General features: G+C 36.6%; 1 protein-coding gene across 2 annotated transcripts in view; it reads right to left on the minus strand.

Moving 5' to 3' along the window:
• Positions 1 to 24,876, minus strand: part of OTOGL (otogelin like) — a 198,944-nt gene extending 174,068 nt beyond the window's left edge. For both annotated transcript variants that reach the window (XM_053584139.1, XM_053584138.1), the window contains exons 1-10: positions 24,798 to 24,876; positions 23,349 to 23,388; positions 22,218 to 22,266; positions 17,478 to 17,544; positions 15,584 to 15,682; positions 13,960 to 14,114; positions 9,980 to 10,101; positions 6,695 to 6,900; positions 1,177 to 1,304; positions 728 to 834 (exon numbers count right to left, since the gene is read on the minus strand). In XM_053584139.1, the coding sequence (XP_053440114.1) occupies positions 728 to 834; positions 1,177 to 1,304; positions 6,695 to 6,900; positions 9,980 to 10,101; positions 13,960 to 14,114; positions 15,584 to 15,682; positions 17,478 to 17,544; positions 22,218 to 22,266; positions 23,349 to 23,388; positions 24,798 to 24,876 (1,052 nt within the window). The remainder of the gene's footprint in view (positions 1 to 727; positions 835 to 1,176; positions 1,305 to 6,694; positions 6,901 to 9,979; positions 10,102 to 13,959; positions 14,115 to 15,583; positions 15,683 to 17,477; positions 17,545 to 22,217; positions 22,267 to 23,348; positions 23,389 to 24,797) is intronic.
• Positions 24,877 to 27,063: the final 2,187 nt, after the last annotated feature.

The raw sequence follows: 27,063 nt of genomic DNA on the forward strand, positions 1-27,063 counted from the left end.
ATTTTTTAAAAATCAACTTTTTGATTCATTGATCTTTTTAATAATTCTTTTTTTTTTCGATTTTATTTAATTCTGCTCCAATTTTAGATATTTCTTTTCTTCTGCTGGGTTTGGGGTTGGAATGTTCTTCCTTTTCCAGTTGCTTAAGATGTCCCATTAAGTTATTGACTTCTTCTCTTTTCGTTCTCTTGAGGAAGGCTTGCAATGCTATAAATTTCCTTCTTAGGACTGCCTATGTAGTATCCCACAGGTTCTGATAATTCATGTCTTCATTATTGTTTTGTTCCAAAAATTTGGCAATTTCCTTTTTAATTTCATCTAAGACCCAGCTATCATTCAGCATAAGGTTATTTAGTTTCCATGACTTTGTGAGAGTATGCAGATACCTATTATTGGTGAGTTCAACTTTTATTGCGTGATGATCCGAGAAAATACAAGGCATAATTTCTATAGTTTTAAATTTGCTGAGGTTAGACTTGTAACCTAAGATGTGATCAATTTTGGAGGATGTTGTATGGGCTGATGAGAAGAATGTGTATTCAGGTTGGTTAGGATGAAATGTTCTGTAGATGTCAAGCAGACAGATTTTAAGAGCTATTAGCAGTTTATCTGTTACATTTCCCGTTATATTTTGTGAACTGCTGAAATGGTTAAGTAACAGAAGTGGTTTTTGCTCTTCTTTCTGCCTAAAGAAAACTGTACTGTTAAAACTGATCATTTCACTTACTTGCAAAGGTCATTAACACAGCTGGCAATATATAAATATGGATCAATATATTCATGGCAGCTCAGAAAAGGAAACTGCAACAGTATCTGACACTTGAAGAAGATTGCCTGTGCAAAAAAAAAAAACCAGTCACTAGAACACGTTTAAGGTGTGTGTGTGCTCTTATTTATTTTTACAGATCTATTTGCATGACTCTCTGTTCTTACAAGGAAAGAGAACGCAATTTCTACTTAGAAATTTTAAGCAACATTTATCTAACTACATATTTTTGTGGCTAGTACCGCATTTATGAAGCTTCTTACATTCACTATTTCTGAAACCATCAGTTATTCCCTTCTGCAATTTTTAAAATTATGTTTGCACTAAAAATATTTAATGCTAAATGTACAAATCATATATATACGTGCATATTATATCCAACATACTAAAAGTTTTCACAACAGATTTACCTCAAATGCTGGCATTCCACTGGAGCAGGGATTTGGAAAATCCGAGGGTGTGGGCACGCATTTGCTGTCATCTGGAGTTTGCACCAACCAACTGTTGGCAAACATAGCGATGTCTTCTGCGAAGTCATCTATTTAACAGAAACACATATACACGAATAGATGCAATCATACCATTTTCCACAGTCATAGACCCAGTTCTTTAAACTTTCTGGTCAAAAAGTTAAATTCAATAGCCTTACAACCACCAATGCAATATTAGACAATAACATTACTTTAGCATAGTAAAGAACAAACTGGGCAAGTTGTAAGTACCAACCAAAGTTAGTGCCGGTGAAGAGAAAAAGCAAGTTGTGTTGAAACAACGTGGGGAAGGGCTGAAGTGAGTTGAGTACGACAAAACACCAGTGATGTGTTACTCAGTCCATGTTCAAATCGTGCTACACAGAGGAGAAAAACTACCTGCAAAACTAAAAACATACATAAAGTTTGGTGTGCCAGAAATGTTATTGTCTAGTATCACACTGGTGATTATAATGCCATTGAAATGCTATAGTGTTTTTCAGAAAGCTCAGTCATTATATTTGACATCAATCAGAACATTATTAAAATTGCAATTCCATTATGGGGATCCACAGCAGTACAAAAATTTGTTGAGCCCCAGGGGAACTTTCAGAGTACAATGAAAGCCTGGAAAGAGCTAACGGAGGAAAGACTAAGTGAATCGGTTTCATCTAAGCGTGATGAACAGTGCTTCTGAACAAGCTTGGGAATAGCCCAGTGGTAAGAATCCTGCAGCTACTCCAGCATGATTCCAAGGCAAGATTCAGGAGCCAACATGTGGGCTGCAGCAAACAGGCATTTAGTGGTAAATACTAGACTCTGGGCTCCAAATCGAGTTCGAATTTTCTTTCAGCCTGACCTGAGAACAAGTTCAGGGTCTGATACAAAAACTAATCCCGCTCCACATTCAAACAAAAGCAAATCGCAAATCTCAAGGACTTGGCGCAACCCATCACAATGACATCTCCACGTTCCCTCTAAGGCGGTTAGGCTTCAGATTTGAAGTGAGTTCTTCACCACCCAGATTTGCTGGGTCATAGACTTACCACTGATGACAATCTATAGCACCATTAGAATCACAAGTCCCAAGCCAAAAGTTTCTCTCTAAGCATCTTGAAGATAGGTAGATAATGTCTGGATGTCTGTCTGCGGCTACAGAGCCCTCTCTGGGAAGGCTGTGGGAATTCATCATCTGTAAGAATGCTTTGCTCTTTGGTTCCAAACTTTACTGGAGACTAGAAGACTTTGCATGATCTGGCCCCTGCACTCCCCGACCCCCTGACCCGCCCTTCCTATGTCTTCTGCACCTGTACTCCCTCCACCTGCTGCAGTCACACTGACTTTGCTCTCCAAGGAGTTCAAGCTCTGTCCCCTTCAAATCCCTCTCCCCAGAGCTCCTCCCTCTGCTTCCTCTCTCTCTGCACATAGCCTCTACTTAGCGTGACTCCTCCTTCTCCACCGCACCATCTAGACTAACACCTAACACAATTGTTCCATCACGCCTTAGTGCCGGACCCATGTTTATTTTTTCATGGCTGCTATTGCTCACAAAAATTACATTTTAAGTTGTTTTGTCACTTCATTTCTTTTGTCTTCCATTACAATATGAACTTCATGAAGGGAGAGAGCTTGTCTCACCCGTTCTGTTGTTGTATTTTTACTTTAGTATAGTAATACAGCTGGTGCTAAAAATGTATTTGCTAAATATATGAATGAATAAATACAGGGGAGTTTGAAATAGATTATTAGACTCCTAGAGCTTTTGAATTAGTCTGGTCCACTTTGTTATTCCTGATGTCAGCGCAAATGTTACACTAGGCATAAGCCTAGACTGAATATATTTATTTAAAAATGGAAAAACTTATGTCCTTTTTAAGTAAATTATAGTCATTTCTTTTTCAAAACATCATCACTTTGTAGAAGCTTTAAAAAGCAGTATGTCCTGAAGGCCTATGTATTTCATTATTTATGCACAATCTTAATGTTCCTAAACAACCTTGGAAATCCCACAGAGTTCACAAAAATTGCAGCTTTTGAACCACGTTTTCAGCTATTTTTACTACATTGCATTAATAAAGAATCCTACTCATTGATTACTATGAGATTTTATATCTGTTGGTGGTATGGAAGCCTGCTAAATTAAAATGAAAACACTTAGAGTATATAAAATATACTCTAAGCAGAGTAATGTACTGTCCATATTGGGACACTTTTGAGAGTGAAAGGGAGGCACTATTAATTATTATACTGCAAAAATGAGAGGAAACCAGGACATCTATGTTGGTGCATAGCTAGATGAAGACATGAATTATGAGAACAGAGTTCTCAGCTAGAAATTAAATTCTTCCTATGTCCCCAGAAATTCAGAAAAGCCTCATTTCTTTGTGAAGTCACTCTTGAAAGATGAGTAGGAATGCAGAGAGAAATACAATTTTAATCACTGTTAAGAAATCAGGCCTTCAATGGCATTCAATCAAACTATCTAACTCTCTCTAAAGATACATCTAATCAGCAAAGTACAGGCTGAGTTTCAGGAAAACACTGGGCTTCTTTCTTAAAGCTGAAGATAATACAGTTTATCTGTAGACTTTTTTTTTTTTTTTTTGCAACAGAGTCTCACTCAGTTGCCCAAATAGATGCCATGGCGTCATAGCTCACAGCAACCTCAAACTCTTCAGGCTCAGGAGATCCTCTTGCCTCCGCAACCTCTACAGGCACCTACGACAAGGCCCGGCTATTTTTAGAGATGGAGTCTCGCTCTCACTCAGGCTAGTCTCGAACTCCTGAGCTCAAGCAATCCACCCACTTCAGCCTCCGGGGTGAGCCACGGTACCCAGCCTATAGACATTTTCTTACATTATTACAGTATAGGGGGAAAAGAAGGGCAGTTTCTTGTCACAGTCCTAAAAATTGTAAGTCAGGTTTTGTTTTTTCCTAATCACTTTGCCTTCCAGAGGTGTCCAACCCACAGCCCTCACACCACATCTGAATCATGTGAGGACCTTTTTGCTTATCTGTAGTGGCATATATCACAAAAATTATGCACAGAACATTTTTTTCCTCCTCTGTTTTCTTTAGTGTCTGTGTAATGAATGTGTGGCCCAAGACAACTCTCCCAGTATGGTGCAGAGAAACCAAAAGGGTGTACACCCTCAGGCTTACGCTCTGCCTAAAGAGAGATTTCACCACCTTCCACCTGTTGAACAATAATCCAGGTCAATCGCATCCTGCCAGTCTTCCCCCACCTCTAATCTGCTAATGCATTTGTGCATATGCGACCCCAGTTATCTCACTGTGAATGGTTATTCTATGTTCCAGGTTATCAAAGTCATTCTGGTCCTTAACTCAGATCTCAGTCACCCTGCCTCTAACAAAAGCAGATACTGTTTTCTACTCTGACCAGCATACCACACTCCCTGGACGTCCCAGGGGAGGTTGACCAAAGCAGTTTTTTCTAACTCTAACACTGTGAAATGGACAGAGCACTACTTTTTTCAAGAAGCTTTCATACAGAAGCAAAAGAAATCAATATTATCATCTGACTGGTTCTGCTTGTGTCCAATGCCCTTCTTCTTAATATAGTCTCAAAATTCTAAATTTGTGAACCCTGTCATTCCAAATGCCCAACTAGATGTAAAACACATTTCATGATCCTCCCAGTACCATAGATTTTTTTTCCGCTCACAGACTTTCAACATGTTCACTTGTGTTTTCTCATTTCATATTCACAGGCTGGGAAGCTCTCAAAGTCCTTAGTATTAACCCCAATTCTCAAGTGAGGAAATTGATTCTCGAGAGCCTCAAAGCTCTCAAAGTCTCTTAGTATTAACCCCATTTCGCAAGTGAGGAAATTGATTCTTCTTAATTTTGCACTGAGAATACAAGTGTTACAATGTGCTCAATGTAACACATTTTGTAAATAATACTATCAGGGCTGGATTACAAATCTCACTGACTCCCAAGCCCAGATAAGTGTGGGAGCATTCTCTTTGCAACTGTAAAGTGCTAATCCTGATGATGCATTACTTGTCTTGTGCAAAAACATTTGCATTTTAATAAGGGCTTCTTAAATCAATGAAAATACCTTTCAAAACTTTTTATTTCAGCTTCATTGTAGGCTTACTGAGGAATACTTATAGATTATAAATTAACTGGAATGTGCTGAGTATCATCCGTGTGCCAGGCCCTTGCATTGTTTTACACAGATTGTCTCATTTAATCCTTACAACTGTGTGAAGTATATACTCTTGCTATATATCATTAAATTTAAAAGCTCAATAAGAGATCAAGCAGAATTTGAGTTCCAAGGATAGTCCAAGTAGTCTTTCCACTGTCCCTTGAAGCACAAAATCTGAGAAACTCATTTCTATTAATTTTATAATATAAAACAAAAATGCTATGTAGCACTTTACAGTTGCTCCCACACTTATCTGGGTTTAGGAGCCAGTGAGATTTGTAACCCAGCCCTGACAGTATTATTTACAAGATATGTTACATTATTTACAAGATATGTTACAATGTAACACTTGTATTCTCAGTGTAAAATTAAGAAAATACCACCCATCTTACAGGGAGATTGGGAGTAATATGCTTATGCGCTCATATTAACTACCGTCATAAATAGTGTCAAGGTACGTTATTCTTATTACTGACTACTCATGGGTTCATATTTATTATATCCTGATTTTGCAGCTGAAGAGGCAGCTGAAGAGCAATTATATGAGTTGCCTCAAATTACAGAACTTGTAAAAGTTGGAACAAGATTCCAAGCCAGGTCCACTGGTACTAAGAACAGTATTAGTTTTTACTGCACCTTTATGTGTGAACCTATGTTATGATTATGGCTTGTGATTCTTTTATTCTGTTGTTGCTGTACACTAGCACGTGAATCAAAATAGAACCCATTTCTCATAAATCACTGAGGTTAGTTTCATGACTAAGATTTAGTAGGTGATCAGGCAGGTCTATAAAACCTTTCCAAGTTACTAGTCAACTTTCCCATTCAATTATTATGTTTGTTATTAAACTATTATTTGTCAGTTATTTTTAATTAGTTTGCATCAAGACTAGCTTTTGTCCTAAAGTGGACATGGTTGACTCAAATGGATTTGAATCATTAGAACAGAGACTCCAGGAATACAAGGGTCTTTGCTTAGTTCACTGATACGTCCCAGGCTCCTACAGCAATGGACACAGATACATCCCAAGCTCCTGACACAAAGTCAATGCTCATTAATATTCTCCATGTGAGCTAAATTACAAATGTAAGCCAGCTCATGCTTTCCAAGAATGACCTAAAAATATTTTTCTATCCGATCTTTACTTAAAATCACTAAAGGAGGCAAAAGAAAGCCATAAATTTTCCCCAACCTATGACAAGTCTTCTGGGTACAAACTACTTGATAAGCAAAAGAAGACGACTTGAGAAGTGCCCACACATTCCTTCTGTTCCACTTACCTTGCTCAATTACGAAATCATCCGATTGGATTCCATTATAGTTTCCACACAGGCCACATGATTTCCCTTTATGGTCCTCAGACAGTTTGAGGTAAATTCCAGATATTCCATCCCAAGCCAATGAAAAACCAAAGGTTGTTTTCACCAGAATGTAGTCGGCTAGTTTCTCAATGAAAACCTGTCCAATTGTCTGAGGTAATGTTAAACTTGAAAAACAGAACAGAGGCAATCTAAGAATGACGATGAAGGATCAATTAGAGATAATGTAATTTTTCTTGAAGTGACTAAGGTAACCAAAAGGGTAGTTGGTTATTACTCAAAATTATTGAACTATGCAGTGAGATTTCCAAAGCAACCTTTCGACAGGAAATTTCAACCTTTTCTTAAAACTTCAAGATTGAAATAAAAAGCCAACAAAACTGAAACGTTTTTCCCATCAGGGTTTAAATTTTATACTTACAGTTAGAAGCTTTTTTCAACCAACCAAAAACATACAGCTGTTAAATAGCAGTGATTTTTTTTTCATCTGGAAAATAACCTTACCTATTTAGGATAATTAGGCATTCAATGTCTTTATGTTTCATCTAGAGAGTTAAAGATAATCTAAAAATGCTGCTCAACCATTTTAAAGGAAGGACAAACATTGGTCAAATACATAGGCATATTGCTTAATCTCTGATTTTATTTTATTTTTATTTTATCTTAAATATGGCTATAAGGAAATAGGAACTTCTATCTCCAAATACTACTTTGGCATAAGTCTTTGTTTTCTAAAAGAAAAATATACAAGGATAATGAATCAAAATTTACATTTTAATGCTGCAACATACATTATTAAGGATAATACACTTTATTTATAGGATTGGATAGCAGGATATTCATAATTTTTTAATTGGATATAATAGGACTATTTAAGTAAGGGTCTTGGACTAATTTTTCCATTTTTCACAAGTATATGCACATGCAGACGTGGGGGACATATGGAAACTGATGAAGAGTTAACACTGGACATTGTAAAACACAGTCACCCAGGACACTTCCGAAGGAATGCCGGTCTCTTTCCATCCGTGAGTACTGCAGGAAAAAGGAGGTACTAATAATGAAGGGATTGAAGAAAACCTCATTTCTATTAAGGTAGTCATACCAAATAAATTTATAAACCATAATCAGAGTAAGAGAGGTGGTTAATAGGCATGTTCATACATTTCTCTCAAAAATTTCCAATTAGTGAGTTCCCTTCCAGGAACAGGAGTGTGGCTACATGAAACAAAAACTATCAAACTAAACATCTTAGTTAATAAAGGGATAATCTTCAAAGAAATAATTCAAAATATCTGTAACCATTGGCACAGATAATTATTTACAGAAAATTAGTCATAAAAATAGGAAAATTACTCAGTTTTAAACTGGAGAATAAAAAAGACTCTAGCTAATTAGTGCCACATGTATTTTTATTAAAAAATTATAAATATGAGGAATTTATGGAATAGTATTTGTTTTGAGTTTGTGATTTTTATGAAAACTATAGTTGAAAAAAAGTGTGCCAAGTTTGTAAGTACACTTTATAGTAATGGAATGCTAATTCCGTGGAAGGATAGATATTCTCTTGCGGGGGGCTTTGGGGAGTGGGGTTGGTCATTTGCTTTTTGGTTATTTAGTCTCCTTCACAGTAAATTCAATTAAATACATAATTTTTAAAAACAAAGATAACTGTGATTATCCTGAAGTTTATAACAGAAGGATGCTATTGGAGATAGAGCATAACAGTTAAAACTAGATAAACTGTAAAAGGTCACAGGAAAACTTCATGCAACCGAGGCAGAAAACATCAAAATGTAAATTCAAATGAATGCACAGATTAATGCTGAAAAGCCTTCAGGAATTCATTCGCACCAAAACCCCTATTTCCCAGGTGAGAGAACTGAAACCTAGCAGGGGAAAGCTTAAGGCACAGAGGCACACATGTTTGACTTCACTTTGGCAAATATTTCTCCACACTTGCTGTTAGTGAAGCCCTCAGCCAACAACAGCATTAGTATAAACATTGCTGAATATTGAGAAAATCACCCTTTTTCTATCATACAGATGCCAATTCTCATACAAGTGCTTTCTCTGGGTTACATTAAATATTATGTTTTTGATTTAATAAAGGATTAATATGTTTGAAAAGCAACGTGAAGGGCATCTCTGTTTTATAAACCCTAATAGTTTTGAGAGTGTCTATTGTATTACCAAAAACTCCATAGAGATCATCCTAAATTACTGGTTAAATTCAGCTCTAGGAAATACAGGTTTAAATGCATTCTCTCCCTATTCAATTGCCTGATCTTTCTTTTAGAAGAAAGTGAGAAGTACAGAACCCAACTAATTAAGAAAATAAGCCCCAGAGAGTGGGGGAGCTGCTCTGGGTTGCCCAACTGTGGCAAAGCTCCCCTGGTAGCCCTTCTGCTGCTTCTGGGGGAATCTAAACTGCAAAAATGCAAATGGGTTGATAAGGCCATTATGTGGGAAAGAATCCCCATGGGTTAAAGACTTGCTAGTGAATTCTGAATGATGGATAGCCTTGTTCCAGCCCACAGTTAACTTCTGGTAAAACTCAGTCAGGAAACATTTAAAATTGAGTATCTGTATAATTATTTAGATTGAAGGGCAGATTACGCCACGGTATTTTTAGTTTAAAATGCATAAAACCTACCACCAGATATATAAACATTGCCTTCCCCAAAGCTCTCAGGTCATATTCTTGGCAGGTAGGAAGCCAGAAGTGGGCTCCTTTCTGACCTAGCCAACAACAGGCATTTATTGGCTCTGCAACTGTCGAAACTTCAATGGAAAATCTCTAGAGACACCCAAACCTCATTCACGGAACCTTGGAACCAACTTCCAGAATTTTTTTTAACATAAAATAAAATAGATACTTCAAGTTCCCGTTTTAAAGAAAAAAAGAAAAGATTTAAGAAAGAAAGCAAAATAATCAGAGTTGAGCTGTGAAGATATCTCTTGAATCTCTCAGGGGAAAAAAATGACATTCTTCTCTCCACCCACATAAACATATAAACATTTTTGTATTCTGCACAAGCATTAGAAACGTTAAATTGGTTATATTACTGATCACCTCGTTGACCTCAGAGTCTACCAAAGTTTTGATATCTGTGCAAGGTAACTTTCAGGATATTACTGAGGAAAAAAACTCCTCCTACACTCCACAATTCACTCCCAGTGTGATGTTTGGAAATTCTATTAATCTGCAGTGTTATTTTCATTATATCATTCATCATGTCCTACCTGATTCCATTCTTTTTTATTTCATGACCATAAATCCGAATTTCCTCTTGGTTTGAAAAGAACAAGCTGATTGACCGATGGCAGGAATACACTGAACCAAGGCATTTAGGACTATTATGAACCTTAAAGGGAGAAAAACAAGAAGAAAACATAGGAACAAACAACAAGTAGTGTCCATTCTCACTACCAAACCCACAGTCCGTGCTCATCCAGCATCATTGGTCTCATGACACTCCATAAGGTTATAACTACTTTTAGGGTTTTCAAGAGAAAAAAGTATTTACCTTAGTTGAACCACAGAATTAATTTCCTAACATAAAAGTTAATCAGCATATTTTTAAAATTATCTGAATCATTACATTTTGAATGTTGATATTCTCAAGCGACATGGGATGTCCTGGAAGAAATCAGTGGTGATGGTAAAACTGGAGAGCACCACAAGGAAGCACACTTGTTATTTTTATGTCCTTTTTTTTTTTTTTTTTTTTTGCAGTTTATGGCTGGGGCTGGGTTTGAACCCACCATCTCCGGCATGTGGGGCCAGTGCCCTACTCCTTTGAGACACAGGCGTGGCCCTTTATGTCCTTTTTTCTAACCTGTTAGAGAATCGTGAAATAGAGCTTCTAAGTGGATTTCTACACAAAGTCATCTTAAAGGCTCAAAAAGTGACCATGAACTTCCTAAAGATAAAATTACATTAAAGTCTATTTATCCCCCAGACACTTTAGGAAAGAGAGAGATTATTTTTCAAAAAGTTTATGGAAAAATTAGTTTACTAGTAAAAAGAAAAGAGAAAGCAAGGAAGAAAAGAAGAGAGGAATAAAGAAAAAAAAGATAAGCAGAATAGGGTATTTTTTACCCTATGTCAAAGGTCCAAAAAGTGAAGTATAAATGATGAAATCATAAAATAACTAAAAGAAAGCACAGATAAATGTATAGGTGCAAAAGAAGTTTCCAATCATAAAAGTAAGAAGATAAATCACCAATAACATATTTTCAAATCTAGTCATAATCTAATGCATATTAATTTTATGCTTTATCAGCAAACTTTATTGACTACCATGTAACAAGCATCATTCTAGATTCTGGGGATACAGCAGTCAATAAAACAGTCAAAAATATCTGCCCTTGTCCAACATTTCTAGTAGAGAAAGACAGTTAATGAAAAATATACCTAATTATAACTGAAATATATATTATGTAAGATGACATTAAGGAAAAATATTAAGCAGAGAAAAAGAATTCTGTGTGTGAGTGTTTGCACCAAGGTTTGGGGGACAATTTCAGATTGAGAGGCTAAGGAAAGCCCTACTAAGAAGGTGAGGAGTCTGAGAACACGCCTTATGGGATACCTAGAAGACCATTCTAGGCAAACATAATGTAAGAACGAAAGCCAGAAGTAAGAGTATGCCTAAAATATTCTCATTACCCAGTAATCCAGACATCTGAGCCCACATGAGATGCTGGATGATTCTTCTTTAGAGAAAGAAAATGAAGGGGAAATACAGATACTAATATTGGGGGGCTTATCTAATAAAACTGGAAGACCCCTGCTCAGTCTCTCATTACCCCAACAAGCCACCAACCATATACCCAGAGTTGCCAATCAGCTTTTAGACCCTTGTTCTGAAATGTGAAGATGAAAATTTCATTTGCAGATGAAAATCTGCAACATGAAGGACAGACACCAAAAAAACAAAAGAAAAAAAAAATCAAGAAAATCAAAAATAATCCAGAAAAATAAAGAAACATCTAGAAATCCACAACTGGTATCTTTTTTTGTTTGTTTGTTTGTTTTTATTAAATCATAGCTGTGTACATCAATATGATCATGGGGCACCATACACTTGGTTCATAGAATATTTGACACATTTTCACCTCATTAATTGACATAGCCCTCCTGGCATTTTCTTAGTATCTTTAGAGCAAAAAGGGAGCATATACCAACCAGCCATGACACAGGAATAACAGGCTGTGAAAAATAAAACTGAAGGAATAAAAATAAATAATTTGATATTAACAATATGATAGAATAAATTTATAACTGAAGTAGAGAGTTGGAAGATAAATATCTAAAAGAATTGGAAAGAAATGTCCCAAAATACAGAACAACAACAACAAAAAAAAAAAAACACAAAAAAAGATGAAAAACAAGCAAGAATCAATAAGAAAATGAAGGGATCCCTCAGTCCAGGAGATCTAATATATGGGCTCCAACATAAAGGCCCATCAAACGCCCAACACAAAAAATGGGGGAGGGGGTGGACTTCACTTAATATGAAAGAACTCTACAGATGAAAACCTCTGAAAGTACCAGGAGGTGAGGAGGTTATACACAAATTGTTCAGAAATCAGAGTTTGCCAATCTTCAAAATTCTGAAAGTGATTTCTAAATTATAATCAAGGTCTCAATTTTTTTTCCTATGCACACTTTCTAGGAAATAATCTTCCCTTTCCAGGAACCAACTTGAAAATATAGTCAGTTAAAACAAGTGAGTAAACAGAGAAAAAGGAAAGGGGCCCCTGCTTAATTACCACTCTAGCCACTGCTCGCTCGCATGTCCAGAGCACCCAGGAGGTCTTCAGAGCCTATGTCCCCAGAGTGAATAAGGTGAAGGATCTCTCAGACATTTGATCGCATCCAAGAAAGAGGAAAGACATGGGAAAGAACAAAATTCTCCAGCAGGATGGTGAAAAGAAATCCCAAGTGAGACGTGTGCAGGAGACCTCAGTGCCAGAGTCAAGAGGTGCCCAAGGGAGAGCACTAAAGAAAGGACAGGAAAAGGACTGAGGCGAAACCCCCGTGAGCACTGAAGACCATTGCACTGACCTCCCCGTCCAAAGAGACCTCTCCGTGTTCATTTTTATGCCCCATAAGTGAACTTTCAATACACTTTGTTTCCTTTCTGATTCACAAGGATCTGTTGCTCTTAAAAAGTTTCAGGGCCTACTTTTAATACTTGTACACCCTAAGAGGGAAGGAGAATTTGGGGCAACTCCAACCTACGTTATTATAAAAGAGTAATAGAGATTCAAACACATTTTGACGATGGAGAGTTTTTGCTTTTTAAATGGGACAGCACAGAAGTTTTCTGGCAGAGCTTTGAGGTTTCTAGAAGTTCAGGGAGGATAGTGGGCAGGGAAAGCGTTCCCAGACTTCCTTACTTAAGCGAGAACCACTGTGTGTTTTGGATTTGACTCAAGAGTTCTACGACTAATAACCAATTCTCTGAGCTCAATCGTGTAGTATCAATCTACCCAGCAAGTGGGGCCTGTCTCCACGCCTACAGCCTGTGCTTATGTAACTCATGTGCTCCATTTCACAAATTAGCCTCTGGTTTATACTGAAGGTGCCACTTTTAAAACTAAATCAAGTAGACATCTCACTGGAAGTGTCAAGAAGGAAGGAAGTATCACTAACAGGGTTGGTGCCTGAACCCACTCCCTCTTCAAAATAATCAAAACTTACAAGGGTATATGTGAAACTTTGTAAATGTGGAATGTAAATGTCTTAGCACAATAACTAAGAAAATGCCAGGAAGACTATGTTAACCAGTGTGATGAAAATGTGTCAAACGGTCTATGAAATTAGTGCATGGTGCCCCATGATCACATTAATGTACACAGCTATGATTTAATAAAAAAAAAAATAATCAAAACTTGAAAAATGGGGATATTGACTAAAATCGATATTATGACATCCATGATATAGCCACTTCCACATTGTTTATATGTCCCTCTGGCATGGATGCAAACACTGTTCTTCCCCAGCCCTAGGCCTCATCTTGATAGAATCAGACTCACGATAGCCATAAACTAGGTACATCCAGTTTAGAGCCAAGAACTCTCCCTCCACAGTCAGAGCTCTAAGTATTCATTCTATAATTATTATGTATTTCCCATCATTTGTCCAGTAGGTTTAAAGTACACACTCTTCCAGAAGTAAATTTTTAAGTTCAGACTAGCCTAGGATTACTTACCCAGACAGTGTATCGAGGCTCTAAATTACCACAGTCCTTTGCAAGAATGTAAGAACAGTTTCCTGGGAAGTAATAGTAGATGCCATCAAATGTTTCAAAGTGATACTGTCCCCAGGTTTTGCAAATCCCATCCCTGCCGTTACCCATGTTTGGGACTGAAAAGGAATAGAAGAATTTTTAGCAGAATAAAATAAATACACATTTCCAGCAATGTTCAATCATGCAAAGTGATTCTAATTTTCATTAAAATAAGTATTTTCTACTTCGGTGAGCTATATCCCAGGAAGAAATGACTGACATAAAACTCCCTGCTGCTCTCAAAACAGACTTCCCTGAAGAAAAGTTGGGTCCCGAGGTAGTTGTGAAATAAGAATTAATGTCAGAATCTTCCTTAATTTTTATTTCTAAAGGAAGACTCCAAAAGAAAGAATGGTCAGGGGAAGTGATACTGTAAAAGAAGGTGATAGTGATAAAGCAAATAAATTGGCTCAGAAAAGAAAGAAACGTCATGACTGAGTGTCCTAAAAAATAGCAGAGCCACCATTAGAGGGTTCCAATCTTTCAAAAGTAATATATTTATGGTATCCACAGAGACAAATAACCACTGACCAAAAAAATCACACGTATATGTCTGGGATCTGGGGGTGGGGAGCATTAGTCATTCAAATAGGCTGGAATTTAGACATTCATTACCTCAAACGGGCCAAATTCCAAGCTATTTTCATCTTAAATCATATAACCTTATCCCTTCTTTCATCATGCCTACTCTTTGTCTTACCCTTGTAGACAGCCTTCTATTCGATTTTTATTTGCTAGACTCTTTCTTAACAACGATACGAAAATCAATAACATGTATGAGCACTCAATGTGTATAAAAAGTTTCAATACACACTACCAGGAGGATAAAGAGAAGGGATAACGTGTCTTTTCTTTTTATAATTTGCTCCTAAATTGATTAGCCTTGGCCAACTTTGATTTCTCAGGAAAAACATACTTTCCTTTATAAGGTGTGTCGCAAGTTTAATCAATGTGTATTGGTCCCCTGCTCTAGACCACAACCCCAAGAGGCAGGGATATTCATGTCATTCACCATAGTATCCACAGTGCCTTGCTTGGGACCTAAGAGAACCTCAAAAAATATTGGCTAAAAAATTGAATATTTTTTGATCATTATTGACATAGTATCTATCTTAGACACTGTGGATAAAACTTTTCTTGAAAAAGTTCTTGCCCTTGAATAATTCTCAATACTATTTCTATTTTATGAACAAAATGTTCATTTAATTCAAATTAAAAAAAAAACGAGTGGCTCCCCAAAATGAATCTAATTTATAAAGCAAAGGAGTGACGAATGAGAACCTGGTTTTGATGGGCTACTACTATATTAAGTGGAAAATTACTCAAGGAAATGTCAGAGATCAATGAGAAAAGAAAGTGAGTTTATCTACTTTCTTTTATGTTGTTTCTAAATTTCATCAAATTACTGAGAATGACTTGTAGGCTCTCCAGTGACTACACAACAAAATTGTCCCAACTCCCAGTGGGTGACCTCTACTGTAGCAAATTATGTCTTAATGTCTCTTCATTATCTCATAATTCTCTCACAAATATCCCTGAAACTTACCGATCTGACACCTTGTTCCAAGAGCCTGAAATATTTGACAGTCACATATACCAGCCTTGGAACAGAAAGCTCCGTTAAGGCATTCATAAGGACAAGAACCTGAGAGACAAAAAAAGTTATCTTCTGGCATGCATCAGTTCTTATAAGCATAACATGGCAAGATCCAGTTAAGACTCTGAACTTAAACAGAACCCTGGGCCTTTGGCCCTACTGAGCTACAGAACTCAACCCATTAAGTCTCTATCTACTTCCATTTCATTATGTGTGCTGTGAAGCAAGAAAGACAGGCTTTCACATCTCAAACTGCCCAGAGAGCGAAGGTTAGCCTCCTTCCAGCAATTGAAAGGTCAAGTTCCCATGTAAGGAATCCCTGTCCCAGATGAGGAGAACCAGAAATACACAAGCTGCAGATGATTCCGTTGACGGACTTTGGCACTGGCTGCACATCCGATCAGCTCCTTTTCCAGGAGCAAGCGCTGTATTAAAGAATAGTATCTACCACTGATTTGTGGGATGGGGCAAAGTACAAAACACCCACTTTTAAAGAGAAGGACTAAACATTGCATTTGTAGTTTGTGTGCTAATCCTCAGGCTCAATTACAAATAACACATTCTTTGAAACATGCTTAATTTTGAGGCAGAGGCCAAAGTCACTGCTGGTTGTCACCAAAAATATTCTTTCTTTCTTGAAAAGAAAAATTGTCTCAATGGATTATGTTCAAAAATGGAAGCAAGAAGCTACAAGTTCTAGCCCTAATTTTCCATCACCCCCTGAGTTTTAAAAGTGCTAATGAATCACAATGAAAATTTTTCACTAATAAGAAAAGGGCAAGAAGTAATTAGCAAAACTCAAGGAAAAAGAATTTAAGTTAACACATCAGGAGAACTGGAGAACGTCTTTGAATATATTTCACCATAAAATATTACTGAAGAGGATGAAGCTCTCTGGAATACACAAAGTTCATGGAAGATACCTATCTGATTGATAATTTAACCACAGTTCTGTCAAAGGCAAAAATTAGAAAATCCTTATAACTCCTTTTCATCTTAAGATCCATTGATCTAAAAATGTCTCTTTACTTTTAAAAACATACACATCTGTAAGCATATCGTAAGCAAGAAAAAATGAGCTGTTTCAGCTTAGAGGGTAAATAAAAGTGAAAAATGTTGTTTTTCATAAACTCAAATGCAATTTTCCCCCTCCAAGGGGCATATCCATCTTTAAAGTTTATCTTAAATCACAGTCTTTCATTTTCCCAATGAATAGATGTCTATATATTTAGGTGAACAAATGTATCGCCTTCAAAAATGTATTTACAGTCCTGTTTATTCTCTTGAAATCAAATATCAAAACAAAACTGATGAGGATTATTATTATTTTAAACACAACAATAAGAATTTCTGTTTTGCTGAGCACTCCAGCCCAGTGGCTAGAGTGCTGGCCTTGCCAACCAGGGGCTGCGAGTTCGAGCTTTGAGCAGGCCATATTTAAATTTAAAAAAAAATTTGTATTTTATAGTTACCATTCAAATTCAGTTTCAAATTACCATCAGCATTCTGCTTAATGGAAATGGGAGATTGTTAAGGAAAGATGGGGGATGTTAAGGAATCAAGAAACAAGTAATTGATTCAGGAAAAAAAGCTTCTGATGCCCAGTGATACCTTCCATGGTTCTGTAGTTATCAGCTTTGTCTAAATATTTAGCCCTGGTGCTTTCCAAAAATAATTCAAGCTTCTGCAGGAAGTGAACTTAAATTTTTACTAAGTATTATTACCACCCTGGATCCTTTTCCTTCCTGGGGAATATGAAAGTAATAATGAGTGGATTCAACATATCTATCCCCCCTTGGCCACTTCAGAGAAAGTAATTGCAAAAACAAGGTGTAACACTGACCTTTTATTTTGCTCTCACCCCAATTAATAGCTTCATGGAAAAAATATCTTGGAGAAGTTGCTTCAAACTTTGAAAGAAAGAAATAATAATTCAATGTAGTCCAATTATTTAATTGAAGCCAAACATGCAAATTGGAAAATCTGGAAAATAGCTACAAATATAGAAATCACAAAGCACTGACTTTGTATTTCCTTGTGTTACAGAGGCTATCTGTAAGGGGCAGAAAGGGCTCCTCTGAAGCCTGGACTAGATCTCATTTCTCTCAAAAGCCTTGCTTTTGCATCTTATGATTTTGCCAAGACGTTTACCTTTTCTGTTTTGCTATCTTCACTTCCCTTCCTCCTCCCCCCACCCATCACACACCTTGGGAAAGAAGCCTGGTTGGAGTCTACTCCTCGGATTAATAGCAGCTCCCTGACATTCAGGGTCAGATAAGTCTGGAAGAAAATGCATGGGGCAGATGCAAGACAGTGGGGTCCTGCCTCCCTGCCCACCAATCTGCAAAGGGTCCAACCCCAGAAGCTTCTGCTGTTTTGCAGAAGCTTCTGCTGTTTTGGAATCAGCATGTCACCTTCAGCCTCCAAAGAGCTGGCACCTTAAAGTTTATAAAACCTCTGAATACAGTAGAACCTCTGTAAGTTGACTGCCAAAGAGAGTGTAACAAATCGGTCAACATACAGAAGTGGTCACCTTAAGGAACTAGGCCTACTGTGCCCATACACACATGTACGGGCATGTCTAGTCTATGAAATTTAGGCCAACTTAAGGAGGTGGTCAAGGCAGGGAGATGGTCAACTTTGGAGGTCCTACTGTATTCATACATTCTACTTCTATAATTACTGGATATCTACTGTATATTTTTTTGTAGAGCCCAAAGTAGTCGTTAAAAGAACGAATTTTAGAACCAGAGCTGGTAAAATTAGACTTCCAACTACATAATTACTTTCTCATAGGCAAGTTTCCTAACCTCTCAGTGCCTCTGTTTACCCAACTATAACATTGGAATGGCCCCTACATAATTGTGTAGTTATGATAATGAATTAAAACACTGTATGTAAAACTTTCAACTTAGTGTCTCACAAACAAAATTAACAGTAAAAAGATTTATATGAATCTGAGCAATCCAAATGAAACCTTAAGATAGGCTTAGTACCAAATAATTGTGGATGACTAAAACTCATAAATTATATATTTTTATTCCAACTCAAGCCATACCCTTTCCATTAGTAATTATGTGTTCACCAGAATAAACACACCCAAAGTTAGCCACATATTTGTCAAATTAAGTAGCAGTTTATATTAGGAAAAATAGAGACGTGGACAGATAGGAAGGAAGAGGAGATGAGCCAGTTGACTTGAGAAACAAAGTCTTTTCTCAGCAGATTCTGGGCTCCCTCAGCCATGTCGAGTTTTACCTGGGCATTGTCCCTCTCAGTAATTTTTCACTTTAATAGGAAAACCTACCCCCATGCTGTATAAAAGGACTCTCACACTCTCTTGCCATTTGAAGATTTGTTTCTAAACTCTTTGCCTCACATCACAGCTTCAAATTCATTGTTTTCTGTTCTCAGTAACCCCACGTTTCATCCTCACTGTTCTTTCTCCTATTTTTGTCCTTGACTCTGTCCTCAAACTAAGTTATACTCACAGCAGTCATGACCTTGATTCCCCCAATTTTAGCAAGTCTTAGCCTCTCTTCAGCCATGCTGTTGTTGGCTGCCTAAAGCTAGCACAGCCACTTACGCTACTGGACACCATAATCTTTCTACTTTGGCTCCAAAGTGGTTTTCCCATTGGTGGAAACCAATCATCTCTGCTGCTCACCACAATGCATAGTGACTTCAACCATGCCTCAGATAGGCTTATAACTTTGAACACATTATTCAACCTGCTCAGCCTGAGTTTCCCAATCTATAAAATGCAATAATAGTCACTGCCTCACATAATTGTGAGGAATAATGAAGTAATACAGCAGGAATAATGGCAGTCACATAATCAGAATTATAAACATGCTATCCGTTTTTATTATTAGGCAAAAGCTAAGTACATTGCATAACACAAGAGCAAGGCAAAAATAGGCAATTTGTTTTTGCTCCGCATCCCCTCATCAACTCAGCACACACCTGCACCCCTCCTTTATGGAAATGAGAGTGACCACCTAGCACGCCAGCTTCCTGGATAGCACAGCCTCCTATTACCTCGGCATCCCAATAGCATCACAATAGCTTTCACCAATGCTAAAAGGTGACACACAGTTTCTATTATTTTTTTTAATATATTTGAACTCAGAGTGACATCTTACCTTTATAATTGGAAGCACTTTTATTTTTTATGTCATATAAATTATGGAAAATAACTGATGTGTCTTTGAGTCAATGAACCAGTTACACAGAAATGACCATTTTACAGGCCTACTCTCTAGACGCGGAGTTTCGGGATTACACACACGCTGCTATTCTTGTTTACATATCCAGCGCTGTTCCAGGGACATCATTAATAAACACCCACTGAACTGAAAAAAGATATCATTCCAGTGGGACTCTGACTCCCTGGGGTTAAAGCCACGGCTTTGGCAGACTTTGTGAGTGCTGCTTCCCCAGCTTCTCGAAGGAGACCCCCACCTTCAAACATCAGCTTCTTTCTGTCTCTGCCTGGGGGCAGAATCCAGGCAGAAAAGTCTGCGAGAAGTGCCTTTCAGAAGATTGAAGCCCCCTCCCCTCCCCCCAGAGGCCTCCCTCACCAAAGAGAAACAGCAATCAATGGATAAACCGCCCAGCTTCTCCACCTCTTGCGGAAGCGATTCTAGAGCAGGTTCTACATGGTTTCCAGAGGGTCCCCAACCTCTGAGGGCCCCCCAAACGCCCATGGCAGGAAGCCCTCATTAACACACCCTATGGTGTCTCACCTTCCTTTCACCGTCATTTTTACACTTTCTAAATAAACAGCCTGCACTGAAATCTCTGTCTCTGTGCCTGCTTTCAGGAGAAGAAATTCAGAAAAGTGGCATGAGTGCAAAGGAATCCAGACAGTAGGTCCATATAGTCATGGAACTGATAAAAGAGAACAGCCTCTTCTTCCTCCTTGAGCTCATCTCCACGGGAGGGTGGGGCACAGAGGAACACCAGCTTTAGACAGGAAGTCTCTGCAGCAGGCAGATGTGCCATTTGCAGAATTCTGAGTCTACCCTTTCCGTGCTCACCTCATTGCCACAGTTTCTTTCCACTCTTATGCAGAGCTACCTATGAATCTGTGCTGTTTCCCTAGAGCGAAGGAGTGAATCTGTGCACCAGAACTGCCTTTTAACACGTGATATTCCCAACCTAAATAGTACAGCGTGTGATTGTGACCCTATCACATTTCTCTAACATTTCTCCTTTTAAAATAATGTTCAGAAAAGAAATGATGTTGACACATTTTCTAGCTATAGAAAATGGAAATACAAGTTTCCTAAAAGGGAAATCAAGGCAAGGTAAACGTGTTCCTCACTTATTAACATAACTCCTTTGGGGTAAATTATACAAATCCTAAGAACAGCTAAATGCACAGTAGTAGAGGACACTTCATGTGACATCTTTGGGGTAGATTTCTCCGGTTTCTCATTCTAGTGGTTTCATCAGAATGCAGTTTTTCTCAAAATTAGAATTTTCCACTGAGTTTGATAGATGTTCTTTTGTCATTGACATGGTCTGCAGGCAAATTTCTCAGAGAAAAATCACCTTAACCACTTTACATGACAAATAAACATTAAAGTACACAAAATACTCCTTTTAAGAAAAAATAGTGTTTCTATTCCGTAGACAATCCTTTGCCCATCGTGTTCCACAAAAGATCTTTACACTTGATAAGAATAAAGTAGTTCTGTCTTCTAAACTATCATGACAGCATATCAAATCTATCTTTCTAATTCTCTTCAATTAGCACCACAAAATATACAAATGCAGACGTCCCTCACAAAATGCTGGTAGAAATTGTTTGTCATTCATCATCTGGCAAAGGCTTCCTTGAATATTTAAACTGCTTGCCATATAAACCACATTTCTTTCCAAAGAAATGCCTGCACTAAGTTAGGATTACCTATTTTATTATCTATTTTTTATTGAGAAATACTTTTTAAAAATCCATTCAATTGAGCATTCCAACCATGGTTTGAAGAAATTGCGATATTATCCAGTATCTTACAAAAAGACCCAGGTAAAAAGTTCTCCTTCAATATATAGCCAACCTACCCTCTAAAAAGAAGAGAGAGAGAGAGTACTTACCAGAAACACCCATAATTTACCCATAATTTAGATTTATCAGACAGTACAAAGCTGTCTGTCAGAAAGCCAGCACATATCTGATGCCCTTTTATATTATTTGACTCACATCATTGACACCTTTCTCTGCCCTTTTTCACGTGTATTTCTAGTGTTATCGTTGGCCTGATATTGTGCTTAATTTTAAACCAATTCAAATTTCTGGCAAATTGATGAGATTAAATCCCACCATAACTGCTTCAAGCCTACCAGTAGGTAAGGGAAGTGAAGAGCAAAAAACGTATTTCACTTCAAACAAGTCAATGGGAACTGAGCCGTGAATTTGGAGGTCGTGGAAAAGCAGCTGAGAAGTTAGTCTGCTTCCTCCTCCTCCTGTCTTGTTTTTAGTATTTTTTCCCCTCCACAAAGGCCTCATTGTTGATGTGACAGCAGAGTGAAAGCAGATGGATTATTTCTCTGCCTCTCCGTCTGAGGCATAACCTACCTGCGCTGCTAAAAGACCTCTTTTCTGTTGATTTTCATTAAACCCCTTTCTGGAAGAAAACAAAAAGAACTTGTATAGTCAAAGGCCCCTAAGCAACCTGAACAAGCCTTTCCCAAGGGAGCGCTGCTGCTTTCCTCCCCATTTCCATCGCTCTGTCAAAGAGGTCTTTCTTGGTTGAACATTTAAAAGGCCCCCCCCCTTTTTGGAGGGGTTAGATTTGGGTGGTGGCGTGGTCTTAGTTTACAAAATTTGGGAGTGTCCCCAGATTTCTCCAGTCCCCAATGTAAACTGAATTTTAGGAAGGAACTTTGAGAGAGTAAAATAAACAAAATAGTGTAACATCGTCGCACCAACCCACATGATATTTTCTCCAAGTGACTTTGTAAATCTGGGGAGGTTGGGATTTCCCAAGAGCATGCCCACTTTTTTCAAACATAACACTCAATTCTCTCCTATTCCATGCCATAAAGGGCAGGGGAACATTATTAACCTGCATAAGGATATCACACTGTAACTTATTAAAAATCAAATGGTTAATAATTCACTAAGGTATACGTTTGTTTCATAGTAGTTTTTGCTTTATGGTATTTTCTGTTTTGTGTTATATTTATTAATAAAAATCTTGATTTAAAAAATCAAATGGTGAATGGAATTCTGTTTTCTAATAAACAGATTAGTTTAGACCAAAACGTGATTTTCATTATTTAATGCTATAATCTTTTTATGCTTTTTTATTATTAAAACCACTTTATGTTAAAAATATAGCAGATTTGTAGTCAATGGGGTATGTTAATAACAATATGAAGGAGGATATTATGGAATATAACATTTTGACAAACCTGGAAAGTGAAAGGTTTCTAATTTTGGCACCTACAGTCATTGGACACCACCAAGAACTCCTCTTACAATAAAAATAAAAGTAAACATTTTTGCTTCATGGATAAGGACATGAAGGCCTGAACAATTTTAACGTGTGAAAATGTTTTTAAAAACTGTATTTCATGGTTTGTTTGCTTTTTTTTGGTAAAATTTCATTTGTTCTTTTCAAAAGCAAATATAATTGTCTGCTGAATTTCGTAAATTCACATTAACTTTATGTTTTAGAGGACATGAAGAACCAGAAATACTCACGTTGATGTTCCCGTCCAGACAGATGATACACAAATATATTCTACCAGAGAAAAAATACATGTGTATATGTGAGAATGAAAAAAAATTACCCAACCATTTGGTCACATGTTGTAGTTATTTAATCAATCATTTCAACCTAAATTCTAAATCTTAGCTTGAATTTTGCTGCTAGCTCTTTCATATTTTTTAGAAGACTTTGACCACCAAATTCCCTGTGAGACACTGGAATACTTGATAACGTAAGAATGGGCAATGTACATGGATTTACACAGCAACACAAGACAATTGAACTAGAACTAGACTTGAAATCAGAGATGCAAGTTTTCGTTCTGGTCCTACCACTTAGTATATGCCAAGCTTAAGCAAGATATCAAGCATAGCTCAAAATGACAGTGTCAGACCAACATCTCCAAAGTCTTTTCCAGCTCGCAGATTCTATGACATCTTTCTCCTGGGGTTTTCAGTCACTTCTGGAATTGGAAGATAGCATCTTTGATCTCTTTAGTCTTTAATGCATCAGTAATTTCTCCCCATATCCCTTATAATCTCCAAAACATACAGACCTTTATAGGAATTAAAAATTAACAACTGAATGCAAATAAATACTTTCCCAGTTTTATTAAGTGTGATAAGGTGCTTATCTGCTAGAGATACATAGGTGTGTATTTCATGATTTTAAAATACTCCAGGAAGAAAAAAAAAAAAAAAAAACGAAGGAAGGAAAAACCAATTCAGCAAAATTCTGGTAGTTAAGGAACCTGGGCGAGAGTACATGGAGGGGCTATAATATCATTTTAATCTTCTGCACTATATAACAAAATCAAAAGTAAATGAGGTGAAGGCTATATCAACTAGTTTGATGTAAGCATTCCAAATTGTATATGAAATTAGCACATTGTACCCTATATAGGCACTAATATATATATGAGCTATGTGTTTATGACTTAATAAAAAACGATTACATTTATGAATGAAATTACTATAAACACAATTGAAAACCAATTCTTAGCCTCAAATATTAAAGTCATTCTCAAATGTCTTTTTACCATTCTTTGGATTAATGGCATGAAGAAATGTTAAGTGCTCAATTTCTCTTTATCTCTTATAAAATTTGAAATGTTTAAATTACACATGGACAGCTATTTTAAAAAATCTTTTAGAAGAGAAAAAAATTAGAATCAGAGCTTCTTCCAATATAACTGTATATTATAATAAAATAATCATTTTAACCAGTCATTAAAAAATACTTGAAAAATGAAAATTAAAAGATTTGAATTATCTACATGGTTAATATTTTCAAAAATACAATCTGATCATAATTTAGTACATACCCACATTAATAAGTTCAAAGTGCTTCACAGTAGAAGGGGAAACTGCTTAAATAAATTACAAGAAAAACTAAAATACAAGAAATAATAAATTAAGGTAAAATTCAATATAAGGGCTTACCTTGTAATGAAAACAGCAGTGTATGAAGCAAGACTATATTCCAAGGTATCATTAAATTGAGTTTTCTCACAATGTTCATTTCAGTGTAGCCTTTCTTCCTGAAATGTAACCAAATTGTTGGTCTTTACTATGATGGCATCTTAGAAGTATGCGTATTTACAGTGTGCTCAAATTCTAACAGATATAGGTATGCAATAAAGTAGTTCAAAAAGGAATGCCAGGCTTTCCAACTACATACAGCATCTGAAGCTTTGGAACTTGCAGGCAACCCTCTGGTTGAGCCTCTCATTAGTAATGCATGGCAGCTTCTTGCCCAGCCCGTATTAGTTACACTCTCACCTGCACATCAGATGCTTTGTTAGTCTATATTAGCCTTTTATAACTTCTAAAGACAGCAGAAGCATTAGAAAGAAAAACACCTGTTGCTATGTCCTGAAGCCATAAAAAATAACTATTATTCCGAATTGTTGAACTATGCTCTCTGTGGTTTAGAATTTTAATCATAAAATAATTGTTGTCCCTTGAAAAAAGGTGAAATAAAATCCTATCAATCTTTCTTAGACTGTCTAGATCTTCTTTAGGAATTAATTTTTAATTAATTAATCTTTAACTAAAGATTTCCTTTAGGAAAATGTACACATTTCAACTCAAGTCCTATTATAGTGTAGTTGAAGTTGACATGCTCCATAAATATGCATTTTTTTTCACCCACAGATCTTTCGGTTAAACATTCTCATACATGACTTAAAAAGAAAATAAAGTAACTCAGCTCTGAAAACCTTTCCTTCGCACCCTGTTTTTCCATCCTTTATAACAAGTACCCAATTAGACAACAGAGATCTTATTCCAGCAGCAGCAGCACTGCTCTCTGGAAGGATTGACTACCTAGTTTGACATCAGAGAAGAGCCCTAAGATTTCTAATGAGCTCCACAGAGAGGAGAAAGCCATGCTATGTAAGGGGTGCCTGTCTCCGATAGCAGCTCCGTGTGTATCTGCACTACCATCAGACTCATTTAACAGAGGGCGTACAGTGGTAGGAATGTCTAACCACATGGGAACTAGCTTATGAGACAAAAAAAGCACAACAATTTTTCACACATCCTATTATGTCCAGACACCTCTTTGGGATAATCTTTCTGTGAAGTATCCTTGACCTCCTAACATGTTGCATGGCCCAATACCCTTTTCCATTTGTGTCCCAAATTCAATCATCATTTACTCTTGCTGTCTACATGCTCATCATTTCTTTCCATTGTGTAAATAACAGTTAATTCCATGAGCCAACAAAAGGTGTTGCCTACAAAGTCAAAAAGATCGAGTATGAAAACACACACAAATTTCACTAAAATTATAAAGTAACATTGTGCCTGTCTACACATAAACTCACACGTTCGTTTTGAATTATAATGGGTATGCTTAAATAAATTAAGTGTAATGTGTGTTCAGTAATGTTTATTAAAAGGTTACCAGTCTACTACTCTTGAACTAATCAGATAATCATGTAACTTGAAACAGGTAATTAACTAAATCAACTAAATCATTCATAGTTAATTCTGAATATTGGTCCATAAATATGCATTTTTTTCCACCCACAGGCAAAACCAAAAAGATCATTCTAGCTGCTTAAAAGTTGTGACTAATAATAAATTAAAAAGTTAAGGTTTTTAATTAAAGTTAAGGTTTGAGTATATTTAGAAGACAATAATTTCCCCCGAAGAAGTTTTTTAAATTTAGGAAAGCAATTTTTGTTTATGCAGAATGCTTATTGACTCATAAAATGTTATAATCAATATACAAATTACTAAGCCTCCTCCTTAACTTACAATCATTTCTCCTGGCCTTAAGTTTCCCATACACATCTAACTCAACCTATAATATGAAAGACTTATAAATCACATTTTAAGATTATTTTTCTTTATCAAATTGCTTGACTATTTGCTTTAAACTTAAAATATTTTTCCTATGTTCATACATATGGAAAAATCCCAATCTAAACAAAAGTTATATTTCATGATTCAATAAAATAAACATTTTGTTAATACTCAGTTATTTCGAACATTACTAGAACTTGGTTAAGAAAGGGTTAGAAAAAAATGCAACATAAATTCATAGCATGTCTTTCTGATATAAACTTTGATATTTTATGTACCTCAAATGTAGTAACTCTGAATTTTTTTCATCTCAAATTTTCTACAGTATCTTCAAATTTTTTATTCAAAAACATCATAGCCATTTTCACTGAAAAGAGTTGAAATTTCCAAGGCT

Source organism: Nycticebus coucang, chromosome 3 (assembly GCF_027406575.1).
Source record: "Nycticebus coucang isolate mNycCou1 chromosome 3, mNycCou1.pri, whole genome shotgun sequence".
NCBI lineage: Eukaryota > Metazoa > Chordata > Mammalia > Primates > Lorisidae > Nycticebus > Nycticebus coucang.